At 52.7% G+C, this 17,101-nt stretch overlaps 2 protein-coding genes across 4 annotated transcripts; one reads left to right on the forward strand and one right to left on the reverse strand.

The window, feature by feature from the left end:
* Positions 1-457: 457 nt before the first annotated feature.
* Positions 458-5,108, forward strand: PRADC1 (protease associated domain containing 1). 2 transcript variants are annotated; one of them, XM_019969928.2, is made up of 5 exons: positions 458-645; positions 2,674-2,774; positions 3,324-3,433; positions 3,704-3,871; positions 4,730-5,108. In XM_019969928.2, exons 1-5 carry the CDS (start codon positions 579-581, stop codon positions 4,974-4,976), a joined length of 693 nt encoding a protein of 230 aa, XP_019825487.1. In that variant the 5' UTR covers positions 458-578; the 3' UTR covers positions 4,977-5,108. The 2 variants fall into 2 exon arrangements, with proteins under 2 accessions (XP_019825487.1, XP_019825488.1); XM_019969929.2 differs by lacking the exon at positions 4,730-5,108 and adding an exon at positions 4,097-4,650 and having other exon boundaries at positions 470-645.
* SMYD5 (SMYD family member 5) lies at positions 5,101-16,946 on the reverse strand. Of its 2 annotated transcripts, XR_011569210.1 has the most exons (14): positions 16,831-16,946; positions 12,798-12,906; positions 11,922-12,061; positions 11,353-11,474; positions 10,895-10,964; positions 10,183-10,287; positions 9,362-9,424; positions 9,077-9,147; positions 8,659-8,765; positions 8,222-8,278; positions 7,333-7,427; positions 6,603-6,673; positions 6,092-6,504; positions 5,101-5,465 (listed from the first exon to the last, which is right to left on the reverse strand). XR_011569210.1 is itself a non-coding variant. In XM_019969930.2 (13 exons), the coding sequence occupies exons 1-13, from the start codon at positions 16,924-16,926 to the stop codon at positions 6,354-6,356; spliced, it is 1,257 nt and encodes a 418-aa protein (XP_019825489.2). In that variant the 5' UTR covers positions 16,927-16,946; the 3' UTR covers positions 5,101-6,353. The 2 variants fall into 2 exon arrangements, 1 of the variants encoding a protein (XP_019825489.2); XM_019969930.2 differs by having other exon boundaries at positions 5,101-6,504.
* Positions 16,947-17,101: the final 155 nt, after the last annotated feature.

Consider the following 17,101-nt stretch of genomic DNA (forward strand, 5'->3'; position numbering starts at 1 on the left):
AAACGCCAGTGGAACTAGGCAGAGGATGAGCAGAGCAGGGGTCGCCCGAGACCACCTGGGCGCTAGACGAATGCCTTCCCAAGAAGAGGATGGGAAAAAGGAAAGCACAGCTAGAAGATAAATCGTTGTCTTGCGAAGCTGCCGCGGTGAGGATTCGGCCGAGGACGCACGAGCCGACTAGCCAAGTCTTTCGGGGCTGAGGCGAGTCCTGCGGGTCTCCATTCTCCGTTCCCGCGGCCTCCCAGGCCCGCCCTCTGCCTGAGAGGTCCTGCAGAGTCTAACCCAAAAAGAGAAATGCTGGGGCGGGGGCCGGCAGTTGCAGTTAACAATTTAGACCAATCAGCCCTCGGCCTCACTTCTCTCGACCAATAGGAAGTGGGCTAGGGCGTAGGGGCGGAAAATGTGGCTACATAAGCAGGCCTCAGAGCCAATCAGTCCTAGGCCTCATTCCGGTCCGCCAACCGACGGCGTGAGCGGGTCCGGGGGCGGGAGGCCAGAGCAGCTGTCAGGCCGAAGTCCGGCTAGCTACGCGCGGCGGGGTGGCTGGAAGAAGCGCGGCGCCCGGCCGGGCCCTGGAGATGGTCCCCGGCGCCGCGGGCTGGTGTTGTCTCGTGCTCTGGCTCCCCGCGTGCGTCGCGGCCCACGGTGAGCAGCAACGGGCGGGGCTACGCTTCAGGGCGGGGCTGGCGGACCAGCTTGAGCGCGTCCTGGGCCGGGGGCCACGGGTCACCTTGGGGACCCCGCGAATTCGGAGCAAGGCAGGTCCAGACACCGGCACCTGGAGTGGGTGGGTAGTGGTCCCCAGGGACATTAACTGGGCGCGGCCTGAGACTGGGCTGTGAGTCCCCAGCTACCCACGTCGAAGGAAGGCTCCCCCTACCCCCACTAGCGCCGACTTAGGTGGCTGACGGGGGCGAAGAACAAGGAACGCCTAGGGGTACTACAGGCTGGAAATATGTGAGCACTCACATACATAAATGGGACCCTGGAGAATGGAAAGGCTACCCACTCCAGTATTCTGGCCTGGAGAATTCCATGGACTGTATAATCCATGGAGTCGCAGAGTCGGACACGACTGAGCGACTTTCACACTCACAGGAATACTACAAGCTGGAAATATGTGAGCACTCACATACATAAATGGGACCACACGTTGCTATACGTGGGCTTACACGCACTTAGCACATACGCACACACTAAACCTGTTTGCATCTACACGAGAACATAAACATACACCCATATACATACGTGAGCACATGTGTGTATCTATACTTAATTTACACGGATCAGCGGATACAAAGGCTAGGCAAAGATGTGTAGGGAGGAGGGGAATTTTAGTGCTAATCCAGGAAGGCCTCCTGGGAGTGTATCTCTATTTGACTGGAAGCCTTCACTCCCAGGACAAAAGGCTGTATGTGTAGCCCAGTACCAACCAGTGGACCTCTACCTGGTGGCTGATTAGGATGTAGAAAAGGACAGCTAAAGCCACAGTTGATCCCAGCCCTGACACAAGCCCTGACTTGTGGCAGAAGTTTCCACCCTTTCACGCTACTCAATCTCTCTGGGCTAAGGAATCCAGCCGCTTAAGTTCAGGTAAAACATTACACTTAGGTACTAAAGAGATCCACATCCCAGAAAAATCTAGTTGTTCTGGCACTTCCCTGCTGGAAATAGTTGTTCATTCACTCAACAACCTTTTAGAGCACGAGTTATAGTCTAGCCACTATGTTGGTTAAGGTGGACACAGTATGGAATGAAATCACAAACTTAAGTCCTTGTTCTAGTGCAGGAGAGAGACAACAAACAAAAATAATTCCAAATTATGTTAAAAGTGTCATTGGAGACAAAGTACATTTTTGAATGGGCATAAAGGAGGGCAGTCACAGGGCAGGTTTCTCTGAGAAAGTGATCTGATGGATGAATAGGAGTGAGCCCTATAAAGAGGTAGAGGTGTGGTATGGTGAGGGAACTTACAAGAAGACTTGGAGATGTGAAGAAACTGGAGGCCAGTGTAGTTAGAACACAGGAAGGGAAGAGATGAGGTTGGGGTAGCTGCCAACGGCCAGATCAAGCAGGGCCTTGCAGACTAGAGTTTAGGCTTTAAGTGCAAAAGGCAGTCCTTGAAGAGTATTGACACTCTGGCAGTGGTGATATGATCACATCTGCTTTAAGGTGTTTTAAGGAAATTCCTGGCAGTTGTTAGGGGAATGGACCTTAGGGAGCAAGAATACAGGCTAAGATAGACCAGTTAAAAAGCTGCATCAGCTAGGACAAGAAATGGTAGTGACTGGACGAGGGGGGAATGGCAGTGGAACCAGACTTTTTTTTTTTTTTACAACAGCTACCACATCTACCACCTTGAAACTCTAAAGTCTGCTTCAGAGCAAAGATGAATTAACCCTCAGAGAGGTAACACTGGAACTCTCAGTCTCCCTGGCTCACCTGTGTAAGCAGCAGCAGCTGTAAACCTCTGGGGTCACTAACTGTCTGCATCAGCTCTATCCTCCCCAGGGCAGAGACCATCTATACTACGTACTGTGAGGACACAGTTGGCTGAAGCTGGGTCTCTGGGCCCAGACCATAGCTAGCCTGTTGAAGGCATGGGGTCCATGATCTGAACCTGAAACCAGCTTTTCCCCCGGAGGCTTCTCACCTGTACATTTTACCTTTCAGGCTTACGCATCCATGATTATTTGTACTTTCAAGTGCTGAGTCCTGGGGACATTCGCTACATCTTCACAGCCACGCCTGCCAAGGACTTTGGTGGTATCTTTGTAAGTTCAGGGAGGCCCCCTCACATCTGATGCTGTCTCCACATTTCCCCCTACTAAGTTGAGGTGACCTTCATCAATTCAATCAATACCTGAGTGCTGGGACAGAGAAGGGGGCAGAATTCTGCTCTGTCTTCCAGGGGCTATAGAGCCAGGAAGGCAGGGCTTCCGGCTGTTCCTCTGGGTATAATACAGACCTGGGCATCACAGAGGGAAACTCTTCTTCTTAGGGACATGAAGTAGTTAAAAAAAAGCCAAAGGCTCTGCTAGCTCCACTGCTGAACTATTAATACATGACTCTGGGTCCACAGCAACTTCCCTGTGTCTGTGAAAGGGAGGGTGGAGAAAAAATAAATAAAGATTTGACCAAAAAAAAAAGGGGAGGGTGGGATAGGACAACCAGACAATTGTGAGAATTGAGTAAAAGTGCTCAAGTGTCCAGCACACAGAAATCACGCATTTCCTTCTCATTTTGTGAGGAGCTGATATGATGGAATGATCAGCTCAGTCCTAACCTCTCCCCACACTTTCACCTGTTTAAATATCTTTCAGCACACAAGGTATGAGCAGATTCACCTTGTCCCTGCGGAACCTTCAGAGGCCTGTGGGGAACTCAGCAACGGTTTCTTCATCCAGGACCAGATCGCGCTGGTGGAGAGGGGGTAAGGCGCGGACAGGCAGAGGCACCAGGGGAGAGTCTGAGATCAGTGTTGGTGGTGATACTTTGAAATAACTGTTTTTAAATAATTCATCTTTTTAAGAATCTTTTAAGAAATGTCTTAAAATTATCCAGGCCTTTGGCCATTTACTTGTGAGCCTCTATAAAAAAATAATCCTCCATGATTGGTCCTTCTTGCACCCTCCCAGGGTGGTGGTCTGGGGAGGGGATAGCTCCCCTGCCTTTTCTTTGGTCTCATCATCACCTCTTCCAGGGGCTGCTCCTTCCTGTCCAAGACCCGGGTGGTGCAGGAGCACGGCGGGCGGGCAGTGATCATCTCTGACAACGCGGTTGACAATGACAGCTTCTACGTGGAGATGATCCAAGACAGTACCCAGCGCACAGCTGACATCCCCGCCCTCTTCCTGCTCGGCCGAGATGGGTGAGGGGTCCTTGTCTCTGGCTGTATTAGCACCAAACTAGGTGCCACAACTCGGGGAGGTCAAGGGCAATTACTAGTCCCTACCCACAAGCCTCACCTTGGGGTGCCCTGGTTGGAGGGCCAAAAAAGTCCTCAGGCTCTGGAACTCCCAAAGTAATGGGGACAGTGGGGCATGATGGGGTGCCGAGAAAGTGACCATCACCACCTCTCTCCATGCCCTCCCAGCTACATGATCCGCCGCTCCCTGGAACAGCATGGGCTGCCTTGGGCCATCATTTCCATCCCAGTCAATGTCACCAGCATCCCCACCTTTGAGCTGCTGCAACCGCCCTGGACCTTCTGGTAGAAGAGTTGGTCCCACATTCCAGCCATAAGCAACTCTAGGCTGAGAAGGGAAAATCCAGGAATTCTGCTGTTCAGGATTTGGGGATAGCATTTGGGAACTGGTGGAGCCAGGCAGAGGAAAAGGGCTTGGGCCTTGGCTCAGCTAAAGGAAGCCACACCACTGGCCTTTCCTCCCCTGGGCTCCTAAGGTGTCTCATGCTATGGGAAGAGGCAAGAGCCAGGCCCGGGGGCTGGTGGGCTCGGGTCTGAAACTAAAGGGGCCAACAGCAGATGGTTTGAGAGCCATCTGAAAGCTGTCACACCCCACCTGGCTCCAGCCTCCCCACCCAGAGTCTCTCACAGCAATTGCTGGAATGGTGTAAGGAGCTGGTGTTTGAGGACTTAATAAACCCTCAGTGACTTTTTAGCAATAAAGCCTCTCATCAGGGTTGCAACTGTGTCCTAGAGTAAAGCACACAGGGGTGGGGTGGGGGGCTTCAAACACTCACTTGGTCCCACGCTCTTGTTTTGAAGGGAGGAAACTGAGGCCCAGAGAGGGTACAAGGCTTGCCCAGGGTCCTTCAGGACCAGTGCTCAGACTGCTAATCCTGGATCCCGACAGCCTCCTGCTCAAGAACTCAGGAAGCGGTGGTTCAGCCCCCGAGGAAAAGCCTCCTTGTTTTGTAGTCTGGTCCTGGGGATCCACACTGGACCTCAGAGGAGCCCTGCTCTTAGACCTGAGAAACGTTTGCACAGCAGATATAGACGAGACGAGGGATGAATCCAAACTGGGGAGCTGGAGCTCCCATCTCCTGCCGTCACCGCTCTGTCCTATGCATTCTGGGACCATCCACGTGACTGTTGCCTGCTTGTCAAGCCATCCTCCACAAAGCATTCCTGTAAAGGCCTGTCACCATTCATGTTTTATTGAGAACAGTGGGCAGGGGGGGAGGAGGGGGTGCTGGCTGCTCTGAAGAATTAAGAACCCAATAGGCTATTCAGGCAGATTCCACCTGCTCACGATCCAAGAAAGGGCCCATGCGGCGGCACCTGGCCTCCCTAGGATCCCTCAGCAGGGGCATGCGGCAGGCCCCTCAGGGAAGGGGGGCAGAAAAGAATTGCGGGTGACAGGTTACAATTTCCACAGCTTCCAACCCAAGAGCAAGGGGTGGTGCTAATCTGGGGAGGAGGAAGACAGTCAGGGCTAATCTTGAGTATCCAGCCCAGCTCTTCTAGGTTTCTGGAAGACTTGTGTTCCTCTGTGGAGATCCTAAAGATGGAGATTGAGACCAGGAGAGCCCCTCACTGATCAAAGTTCTAGAAGACTCTAGAACATCCTCAGTTAGGGAGCAGAGGTCTTTCACCCCCCAAGTCTCAGCTATGCTGCTAGAGTCCTAAATGGATGAGGGTAAGAGGAGGGGTGCTGATCCCCCCATACCCCTCCCAAGGGAGGCAGACACCTCTTCCAGACCCTGTGAGGCTAGCCACTGTACCAGGGCCTAGAGGAAAGGCACAAGTACAGAGATTCTGGGGGAGGGGCTAATCGCTACTCCCCGATGTCTAAACGATGGGTGAGGTGGGGAGAGGGGGGTAATCCCTGTGGTTCAGTGCTCCCCACAGAGCGCCTAAGAGAAGGTGCAGTGGGGCCCAGTTCCCCACTCCTGCCTCTCTAGGCTGTGCCAGTGGTCAGGCTACAACAGTGGGAGGTAGGGAAGTCGGTAAGGGCATCTTGGCCCCTCTCTTCTTCAGTGGAGTCAGGGTGTTCTCGGGTTGCCACTCTGTTACTGCCCCCCTCCCCCCATACTGAGTTGAGAGGGCTGAAGCCTCAAGCGGATGAGTAAGTGGGGCCATGGGGAAGAACACTGTTAGGCCCTGACCTTGGTTCCAGCCACTTACATCCGAACCTCAGGGGGAAGCCAGTTCTGAGCGGCTCAGTGACAGCGCAGAGCCTGAGCCACGCAGCAGCAGTGTCCGGGCGTGAGGTCCAGCGGGGGGAGAGGGCCTAGGGTCCAGCCTGTCTTACCCTCCGGCAGAAAGAGTGCTGAAATGGGGGGGAAGTGGGCGACAGGAGTGGGGTGTTCCTTCCAAGCCTCTGCTCTGGGGAAAGGCCCCCTCTTCTGCAGGGTTTGGGGTAGGAGTGCTTCTGAGCAGGGTGACATCACACATCAGTCATCTCATCCCCCAGCTCGGCATCTTCCGGCTCTCCCTCCTCCTCCTCCTCTTCCTCCTCCTCCTCCTCAGAGGTCATGTTGGGCTCATCGGCCTCTGCCAGACATTTAGGGCAGGAACAGACGAACAGATAGTTCTCCCTGCAGAGGGCGAGGGGGCATGATGGTGAGGGCAGTCAGGCAGCCACTGGAATGGAGGACCCCAGAGCCCCGCTGCCCACCGCAGCCCCCGCTGGCACCTGAGGATCTTGTGGCGGCTGTGGCGGCTTCGCTCCCGCTGACAGCAGTCTAAGTAGCTGATGCAGATTTCCTAAGGGGCACAAGAGAGGTTGGGCCGATGGTCTTTCTAACAGGTGGGATTAGGGCCTCCCCAACCTCTGCCCCGTGTCCAACCATTGCCTCGTCCCCAGGAGCCTGAGCTGCCCTTCAGCGAAAGGGCAGGCCACCCCAATCCATCCCCTTGTGCTCAGAGCAGGGATGGGACTGTGAGGCTTTGACAGTCTGAACTGGGGGCTATGGTTGGGCCTTTAGGCCATGGCCGAGGTCTGTCTGTGGCTGGGGCAGAGGTTATCTTGCTGTGAAGCTACTTGCCCTGAAAGAAGTATCAAGCAGGCTCTGTGTACTGCTCTAACAGCCAGGACCCCAAACCACATTAGCAACCCATAGTCCAAGCCACAAAGGGCCATTTCCTGTTTCCTTAGAAGCTGCAGATTCCTTGATCAAAAAGCAGCTGGACACAAGAACTCAGGCACACAGTGCTCTCTCAAACACTGCTGAGGCTTTCTGGAGTTATTTTTTGAAGTGAGGTGGGGTCAGAGCACACTCACAGGCAAGACTAAGGTCCTGCAGCATGAAGGGATTCAACCCAACAGCCTGAACCTGGGGCTGGAGCCACTGCTGCTCCTGATTCCTGGAGAGAACTTGCCAGGCCTCCTGCCCACCCACCCCCACAGCTACTTGCCCCCTCACCTCTCCTGGCTTAATATCCTCCAGGGCGGTGACATGCAAAAGGAAGTTGTTTTCTGGGAAGGAGGTCTCTGCATTGGGGACACAGCTGTGGTTGCCTGGGTCATGAGAGGCAGATAATGAGGATTGTTGACTAAGAAAAATAACAGCCTTAACTGTGCAGAGCCCTGGGCCCCGTCTTTTCTTGTTCTCTGATCCCTGTTGGGCTGTGCAGGTCCCCGGGCCCCGGTGTCCTGTCTCCCTGTCCAGCGCTCTTTCCTGAAGAGCACAGGCCCAGATGTGCTCCCACATCACTGCCCTGCCCCACCTGCCATGCCTGGCCCTGCTCTTCTCCTCACTGGTCCCCTTGATCCTCAGCTGTTCCCAGTGTCTCACAAAGGGAGGGACAGGGCTGTGAAAGGGATGCCCGTGCCGGAAACTTAACTCAGGCCTGTCTGTCACTGGTAACAGCTGGGAGCCTAGTTTAGGAAAAGTAGTGTCCCCAGAGCCTGGGAGGAAAGGTCTGCGGTGAGGAGAGCAGAGGGTGGGAGGCTGGGATCTGGAAAAACAGTCTGAACTGGCTCTGTCCCTCCATCAGGTGCTGATGAGACTGCCTTCCAGCCTGAGCTCCTCCTGGGTTCTTAGGACACTCAGGACTCACAGGGCAGTGGTGGGGCAAGACCCAGGGTTCCCTCTGCAAGAATCAGAGCTCTGTGCCCTGCCTTAGCACCGGGCCAGCCCACTGGAAAGCATGAGCAGTCCAATAAATGAATGGAAAGTGATATGGGAGACCAAGCGGAAATCCTCCAGCTCAGCCCTAATCCCACTCCCAGACTCAACTCGACCAGCCCAGGAGGGACCAACAGAGGAGAACTGCAGCGTGAGGCTGCGCCTTCTCAATGCCGGGACTCACAGCAGCTCTGCAGCACAAAGAGGCCAGATCCTTCACAGTTAAGAAACTCGCCGGTTGCTGTAAGACAGTCGTATGCAGATGGTATTACGTCCATGTCATAGGTAGGAAAAGCAAATAGGCTTATAAGGACAGGCCTGGCTCCACTGTCTGCCACCCAGTCACTCCCATTTACCTGACAATGCTTCTCTGAGGCACAAGCTTGCTTTCCTCTTTATGATACCAACGCACGATCTGGCACTCCCCCACCCCCCGCATGAGGCCTCTGCATGGACTGCAGGGCCATTTCTCATGTATGCCCTGCAGACAGGCATGAAGCTTCACACAGGGATTACCTTCCCCAACCATGAACTCAGAGCTCCCTGGGGGAAGACTGTGTCCACCAACTGACTGATGGGGGCTTCCAAAGTCAGGTGAAGCCAAGGCTCCATCTCACCAACCTGCCTCGATGTCCTTGTACAGCTGGTCAATGAAGGCGTCCAGCTGCTCACGGTCCTCAGGCTTCAGCTCCAGAGCATCACAGGCATGGACCCACTGGCTCAGGGAGCTGGGGGTTCCAGGCAGCCATGGTTGGAGAGGAGAAAGACCCAGCTCACAGGGCTCTCCACCTCCAAGCAAGTTAAGTCCATTTCTTTCTCCCGAGAGGGGGTGGGGGTGGGTAGGTGTGTCCTTTCCCAACTAAGTGTTCCCAAGAAAGACTCGGTCTGTCTGACCCTCGCCCCTGAGTTTAGTCCAGCATTCTGGCCAGAGTTACACCCTGCCCCACCCTAGTCTTGAAAGGAGCTTGGCTACTTTTCTCAATCTTCCACCCCAGCCCTGAGGGACAAGTCCAAGAGCTCTGGAACATTCTCTCCTAACCTGGTCCCAATTCCTTGGCCATTGGTCCCAACAAGAGCAAAGAGAGACCGGAATCCATCCGGAGTGAACCACTGTGGGGAGAAAGGAGAAGGGCACTCAGTGGGCAGCCACTTGCTCTTCTTCCTGATACAACTCTGTTGAGGAAGCTTGTTGTGAGTCAGTCCCACCCCAACTCCGTAAGACCAGGTCTGCTCTTGCTTACCTGTCCCAGGCGGACACGCTGCCCTGGTTGCTCCCAGAGGGCTGGAGTGACTGGGAGGCCACTGGTCCCACCTTCCCACTCACCTGGCTGAGTGCTTCTTCATAAAGCGCCTCTGTGAAGAGTCTCCGCAGTAGCTCCAGCTGACCCTGGGTTAGGGAAAGCAGGGAGAGACCTGCAGCTCTGGGGTTTCCCCTTAGCACCCAGGCAGGGCCCAGAAAACCATGTAAGGGAAGGAAAAGGGTGAGCTCTAAAGACAGCTTTCCCAGGGGGCAAAGGAAAGCCATGGAGTTCTGATCTCCAAAGAGCCTTGGCAGTCTGCTGGTCTCTTCCAACCAGGGTAGCAAACCCCAAATTCCTATTTTCTAGCACTTATACCAGCACCACCCTCCAGAGCAGCTTGACGCTCCCCTCCTTTCCCCAGATTCAGTGCAGGAAGGCCTGCCCCAAAAGCCCTTTTACACCTGCCTCCCCCTTCAGGCAGCTCCTGCACAGAACTCTGCTCTCCTCGGGGAGAATGCATAACTCTTTGATCTGAAGCGAGTGCTCAGTACATGGGCAACTAGAAGTCTATTTCACCCCACTTCCTAACCTGCAGACCCCCTCAACCCTCCATTTTTCATTACACTTGATTTGCCCACTGCTATCCGATTATGGGGTCCTGCCTCCCATATCAGGGCACCCAGCCCCTCTATCCTTGGTCATCACCCCACTTTGCAATTTTAAGTCCACATTAGGTTATGAAGTTAAACAGCAACAGAAATACAAGTCTCTGAACAGATTTTTGGACCCAGGCGCGAACTTCTTCCTGTGACTGGGAAGGGAGCAAGTTGTGAAGCTTCCTCCAGGTAGCCATAGACAGCCCAGGCTACTAGCAGGGGTGGGAGGGTCATGGGGGGAGACCAACCTTGAATTTGTCCCCTAGGAGTTTATGGACAATTTCCTCCTCCTCATTAGCAGTTTTATTACAGAACTGGGAGAAGAGCCTGATCCAACGATCCTTATCCTTAGCCTGTAGTGAACAAATATACTTCAAGGTCAGGTTGATACATGCCCATGCATGCATGTGCACAGATGGACTCACAGACACCCTCTTCTTTACTGTCATTCCTGCCCTTGTGGGAAGAGTCGGCTGTCATTCCAAAGCCCCAGCCCTCAGAGAAACACCATCACACATTAGCTTCTAGGTAGACTCTTCCTCCCAGCCCTGCCCATACCCAACCATCTCCCCAGCTGCTGCCAAGCTAGCCAATTCACGACACTTGGGAAAATAGAATGAGGCTGAGGAGCAACAGTATTAAAGAAGGGGTCAGAGCAGCTTCTCTTGCTGTACCTAAAGAGATACAATCCTGAAAAGGTGATGCTTATAAATGGCACGCATGAACTGCTGCTGCACAGGCAGTCATCTCATAGATCAAAGATCACAGGCAAGATAAGCTCCCCTCCCCCTGCCAGATTTATGGTTAGCTACTCCTAAGGTGTACATGCAAGCAGCTCTTCTTTGAGAGGCCCAGAAAGAACTCTGTATCCAAGCCAGAGTCTTAAAGTAAGAAGGAAACTGAGGTCAAGGGTTGAATGAGGCCAGAGTCAGCTTTCTCCGGAAGATCAGGTGGGCTCACCTGTTTCACTGTGGCCACCATCCGGGCCATCAACATTATGCTTGCAGTCTCAGGCGGGTAGTGAACACTCCTGGGGAGAAAGATAAAGGTTTGGCCTAGAAATTCCCTTCCCAGTAGCCGAATTCAGGAAAGCCTGGTCTGACTGCTATAGAGAATCCTTCCTACCAATCCCATTCATAACCAAAGAGGGAAAGCTACTGGCAAGGACATGGGCAGGATTTTATATCTCTATGGGCTTAATGAGGCTCTTCTGGGAGTGTGTAAAATGCTGAGGATGGTGGGGCTGGCAGCTCAGATTTAAGGCAGGGGAAATAGGTGAAATGACCTCTGTTTGGCCCTAAGAATGGAGGAAAAATCCAGGCAGTGGTAACTTAAGAAAGATGGCTGCATCTGCTGAGCACCGCGAAGACACGCAAGGAGGAAAGGATAAAGGAGAGAAGAGAGGAAATGCTACCTACCTCCAGGCCTCCTGCAGCTTATTGAGAGGATGCGCGGGGTCATCCTGGGAGGGGCCTGGGCACAGGATCTGATGGTATTGCTCAGCTGCGGCCAGTCGACATTCTGCACTGCAGTACGTCACCTGTTGGGGGAGGTGGAGGTCAGCACCCAAGGATCTGGCCTGGGGTGAGGCACAGACACCTGTGTGGCCTCACCTCCTCTAACTTCACTCCTCCCACAAACAGCCCCTGAGCAGCAGTCAGTGGCATTATAGTATTATGAGACGAGGAAGCACTCAGTGCTCTGGGGGCATGTGAGAGGAGCACCTGCCCCAGGCTTTAAAACCGTGGGAAGGAGAGACTGCTTCTCGGGGACAGGGAAGGGCCCTGCCAGGCTCCGAGGCAGAGGGCAAGCTCCCAACAAGCCTATTTTCTGGGCAGTGGGACTGGAACCGCGTGGATGAAACTGGAGTAGTACTCAAGGCTTTTCAATGTCTTCCCTCCACTGGGGGCTCTGAGGGCCATGACCAGGTCTGTGCTCACTCCCGTCTCCCCAGCCAGGACTTCAGCTCGGCCCCAGGGCTGCTCACCCGGCAGTGGGGACAGCTCTGGTGCAGGTCTTGGCGCACAGTGCACAGCTCAGGGTGAGGCAGAACCTGGCCTGGTTTCCCAGTCAGTCTCTGGGCGTTTTCCTCTGCCTTCTCCAGTGCCCGAAGACAGTGGTCACAGGCTGGGGGAGAGAGCCAGACATGACAGTGTGTCTCAGAGCAGGGGCTGCATCTGTCCTTTCACAGCAATATCCGCGGGGCTACGACAGCACCTGGCTCACAGCAGATGTTTTAAGGGGTGAGTAAATGAATGACTATGTTAAAGAATGGAGCGAATTAATCAATTTCACATGCATTCAAAGATAGATGATACCTTCTTCCCTCTCTGCAGTCCCCACCCCGCCTGGCAGACTCTCCCTGCTTCTCCATGGGACTTAGTCTATGGGGCTCTCCACCCCTCCCCAAAACTGGGCTTTCCCCACATTCTGGAGCTGACTGACCGTCCTTTCAGAGATTTTTCTCTAGCCCAACGGAAGGGTGAAAAAAGCGAGTGGCTGGAAAGCTAAGAGCATGCTGTTTGTGATCCCTAATGCAGCCTTTTTTGAACAGGGGGCATGTGGTCTCTTCTTGGTAGTGGCTCCACTTTGGCACAGAGCCCTTCAGGATGGCGCTGCGTCCACCTGAGTGACAGGCCTCCTCCAGGGTACCCTTTGGAACAGCTTCTTTGCTACAGGCTCACAGCCCCAGATGGCCTGAGATTAGACAGGGGCATGGTTCTCAGGCACAGTTCTCCAAGAGAAGATGTGCTTTCCCTCCTGACACCGGGAGTCCCAGAGACTATCAGGGATATCTATGCTCTCCTCCAGGCGCCAAGGCTGCTGGGCACAGCGGCCCTCAGAGTGGGCGAGATGAGCTCACCTCGGTAGCGATAAAGTGCATTCCAGAGAAACTGCGCAGCCACCAGGGGCCGTTCTACGAATATGGTCTCCCCCTTCCGGATCAGCTGTGTGGCAAACAGCCCCTTTCCCTAAAAGGGCAGAGAAGGAATAGGATGGCCATAAGAAGAGGCAGAGGACAGAGCTTCAAGGGCTCCTCACCTCCACGTGCTTCCCTCTTGGCAGAGGCCTCTGTCTCAGGAGGGTCACTCCTGGAGCGTCGTCAGCCCCCTTCATAATCACCTCCTCCAGAAATGCAGTTCTACCCTACATTCAGTAGCACATCTTCCAAACTGTCCAGGGCAGAGGGCTGGGATGGGAAGAGAGCCACCATGGCAACCATGTTGGACTACCCAGAGGAGCGTTTTTAGCATGGCCAGAGGTTCACAGCAGGCTGGAGCCTCCAGTACTAGCGAGTGGTATAGGGCCGCCTTCTGAGTCACCCACGTGCCCCTCCAGGATCCTGGTCATGATGCTGCTCCTCAGGGTTGCAGAGAATCCTACACTGCAGGACGGGGAGGCCTAGTTTTCAGGAGAATGTGTCCTACTTCCCTAGTCAGCTCGGAACTCACAGTACCTAGCACAGTACCTGGTGCCCAACAAGTTCTCAGGTGCTACACTGGAAGGAATGACTAACCCTAGCACCAGTCCTAAGCCTAGCTTGCTGTGAAGCGTTGAGCCAACTGCCTTTTTCCATCTGTCTACCATGTGAAAAGCGAGTACTATAATAATACCTACCAGGTAGTTTCCAGGATGTTATGGTACAGCACAGGTGAGGGAACCCCATGCGCCACACTACTCAAAATGAGGTGATGGACTGGCAGCATGGGGATCGCCTGGGAGATGTTAGAACGCACAAGCTCAGGCCCCACGCCAGACCTGCCACATCAGAACCTGCATTTTAACAAGATGCCCAGGTGATTCACATGCATGTTAGTGAGAAGTCCTGGTCTAAAGCACTGCAGACACCGTGTATGGGATGAAAGATGAGAAAACAACTGTTGAATTGCCATCTCTCAAATGTGCTTCCCTGGTGGCTCAGACGGTAAAGTGTCTGTTTACAATGTGGGAGACCTGGGTTCGATCCCTGGGTCAGGAAGATCCTCTGGAGAAGGAAATGGTACCCCACTCCAGTACTCTTGCCTGGAAAATCCCATGGACAGAGGAGCCTGGTAGGCCACAGTCCTTGGGGTCACAAAGAGTTGGACACGACTGAATGACTTCAATTCACTTCAAATGTACAAAGGGACTCAGGAGACAGTTTTAAAAGCCAGGCAGTGACTGGCCCCGCTGGGCACTTTTGTGCACTCTACACTTAGAGGACTGGTGCCCCTGCCAATTGCCCCAGTAGTGCCAGTGAACTGTCACAAAAAGGGAGAGAAAGAAAATAACTGAGCCACCAGTGAAATGTCCTGTCATGTGGCCTCCTGGGTAGCTCCCCGTTTCCTCTGAACTCTAGTGCTTTGGCTAGGCAAGGGCACCTCCCCAGATCAGAGCAGCAGGATGTGTAGACCTGGACAGGCCCATGAGCCACAAATCTCAACCCTGTGAATAACTCTGGGAGCTCCAATAGCATGCTAGGGCAGCTGGAACAAAACCGTTGACAAAGCCGTGGATGCAGCTTGGTTGTCTTTCTAGAAGCCCACCTCCACACTGAGTAACCTCTGGGATCCCAACCTAGCAAAATGAAAACCTGGCCTTCCTCCGTGGGACGCAAAGATATTATGAACAGGGACCCACGCTACTTCTGACAGTCATCAATTTTGATATTGGATAAGCACTAATCTCTTTCTCCCTCTTTCTGGAGGACCAAATGGAGGAAATATTTAGTAATCAATGCAAAGGGAAGAATCAGAGCTGTTCCTCTATGAAACTACACATCCCCAAAACATATGAAGTGTTTCAAGAAAAAAACAGCTCTAATTCATATTACCAAGAAGCCTGGAGAGAAATGAATCTGAACCTGAATGTAAAGGGTACAAACTATGCAAAGTTATTTGCAATTTGAAAAGTAAGCTTATGTTTTTTTTAAAAGATTGTACAATAAAAATTTAAGACTCCAGTAAATAAATTCTTTATTAAGTTATTTTCTAGAAAAATATCAATTGCCAAAAGTGAATTGAACAGGAAGGAAGCCAAGATAGACTAACAAGCAACACTAGCACCTGCCTGATGTGTACTACTACAGCATCTTGGTTGACATTTATCATATTTGATTAGGTTTCTGTTGTGACCAGTCATATCCCTGGCATAGCAACTGGCAAAATTTTGAAAATCATTCTTGCCAATATCCATAGAGGCAAAACAGAAAGTGGTAAAAAACCACCCCCACATGAGGCCCCCAGTCTATATGGTTTCATAAATCAGCTCTCTTGAACCAAAGAAGTAATTCTTATGCTATTTAAACTATTCAATAACAGAAGGAAAAAAATGGAAAGTTTCTCTATTTCACAAAACAAACAAAAAACCAAGTATAACTCTGATGTGGTAACCTGAGGAAGATACCATAAAGGAAAAAGAAAAATCACAAACCAATCCCACTTGATGAATACAGATGCAAAAAGGATAAGCCATCTTGTCACCAAGTCTGGGTACATGATTCTTCTGCAGCAGCACATAAGCTGCGGGCATAGAGAGGGAAGCCAGCCCCTTCTTCCAGACCTGGGGTTTTGATGGAAGGCTAGAACAGGACAACTGGGCAAGGAGAGTGGCTGAAGTGATGTAAGAGAGAAGTTAAAAAAAAAAAAAGGAGGAGGTTCAGAGATATGAGCAAAGTGAAAGTAAAGGTGAATATCTCTGCTTGCTAGGAGTGATGGAACTGAAACACCATCAAACTGTGAGCCAATGAGAGCACTGCAGGCCTTGGGGTGGAGATGGAGTTGTGGGCAGTGAGGAGCCCAAGGACACAGGGGAGTTGATTTACCACATTAAGAGAGGAATGCTCCAGACGCCTCTGGAGTGGAAAGAGGACAATGGAAGGTTAGGTTGGGGATCTGTGTGAATACCATGATGCTGAGAGCAGGAGCCACATGACTAGAAGGCTGACATCCAGGGCAGGAGCAAGGATACACACTGCCATTACAAATGATAAATTATTCAACCTCATTAGTAAAGAAATACAAATGAGAACAAAGCAGTATCATTTTGCACATATCAACTAATAAAGATAACCAAGAAAGAAAATACTTAGTGCTGGTGAGAAGAAAAGGATGCGTGCACAGACACTGAGCTTCACCATCTTTGACCTCAGGGATGGAAAACAAGATACAGTATAAATATCCATAAATGAACAGTTGTTGAGTGAACAGCGGTCCTCCCATGAAAGACTATTACTCAACTCTTAAAAATTAATACCTAAAAGGATTATTGATATTGAAATACATACTGCTGCATCAGAAAGCAGCCTAAAAATATAACTTTAATATGCACATATTTGTACAAATACAAGATTATGAGTGTTTTACCTTTCCTTTTCTTACATGCACTTTCGAATTTTTTCTACACTGAACTTTAAAACACGATAGTAAAACAAAATGTCATCCTCTTGATTTAAACCTTTCAATGTTACCACGGGCTTCGGTCCAAATTCCTTGGCACTCCAAGACCCTTTGTGAAGTGTCCTGGCCTCTCTCCTCAATCCCCCCACCCAAATCTCACTCAGAAAGTTCTTGATGGCCCACGCTTTTTAGTACCGCAGCTCCCTCTGCCCGGCACGTCCCGCCCAACAGCTCTCAGGATCCAGCAGCAATATCCCCCGGCCTGGCGCTCCCCAGCCCAGCTAGCAGAAAGGCCCGGTTCCAGGGGAGGAGGGGGAGCGCAGGAGGACTCCGCGGGCCCCAGGCCACCGCGTGATCGCCCTGGAAGCCTGCACGCGGGTACCGACAAGGAGCCCCCGGGGCCGGATAGCAGAGTCCAAGCGGCAGAGGACCCTCTAAGCTGCAGGCATAGGGTCCCGCGGGGCTGTCTCCAAGGACGGGCTGGGTGGGGAACCCCGGCACGATTCGCCGCGGCCTCACCTTGGCGCTGCTCACAAAGCGGACTTCCACGGCGATCCGGGCCGGGCCCGCCACGCCCACGCAGAAGGAGAACACGTCGCACATGGAGGCCGCCATCTTGGGCGTACCTCCGCCTTCTGACCCTTGACCCAGCCTCGACCCGGGAGGCCCCGCCCCCGAAGGCCCCGCCCTCAGCGTGCGTGTCCCTGAGGCCGCGCGGGTTTTCGCACGAGTGTTTGAGCGATGTGCGTGTAGGTCGAGTGGTCTTTGTGCTTTTACATCTGTGCAGTTT

The sequence above is a fragment of the Bos indicus genome, chromosome 11 (assembly GCF_029378745.1).
Source record: "Bos indicus isolate NIAB-ARS_2022 breed Sahiwal x Tharparkar chromosome 11, NIAB-ARS_B.indTharparkar_mat_pri_1.0, whole genome shotgun sequence".
In the NCBI taxonomy this organism is placed as follows: Eukaryota; Metazoa; Chordata; class Mammalia; order Artiodactyla; family Bovidae; genus Bos; species Bos indicus.

Coding starts and splice junctions, on each gene's coding strand:
- SMYD5 (XM_019969930.2), bottom strand. CDS start 16,926: ATGGCGGCCTCCATGTGCGACGTGTTCTCCTTCTGCGTGGGCGTGGCG. Junction 12,907..16,830: donor GCTTTGTGAGCAGCGCCAAG/GTGAGGCCGCGG, acceptor CTGCCCTTTTAG/GGAAAGGGGCTGTTTGCCAC. Junction 10,288..10,894: donor TGGTGGCCACAGTGAAACAG/GTGAGCCCACCT, acceptor TGTTCACTACAG/GCTAAGGATAAGGATCGTTG.
- PRADC1 (XM_019969928.2), top strand. CDS start 579: ATGGTCCCCGGCGCCGCGGGCTGGTGTTGTCTCGTGCTCTGGCTCCCC. Junction 646..2,673: donor CGCGTGCGTCGCGGCCCACG/GTGAGCAGCAAC, acceptor TTTACCTTTCAG/GCTTACGCATCCATGATTAT. Junction 3,872..4,729: donor TTCCTGCTCGGCCGAGATGG/GTGAGGGGTCCT, acceptor CTTGTTTTGAAG/GGAGGAAACTGAGGCCCAGA.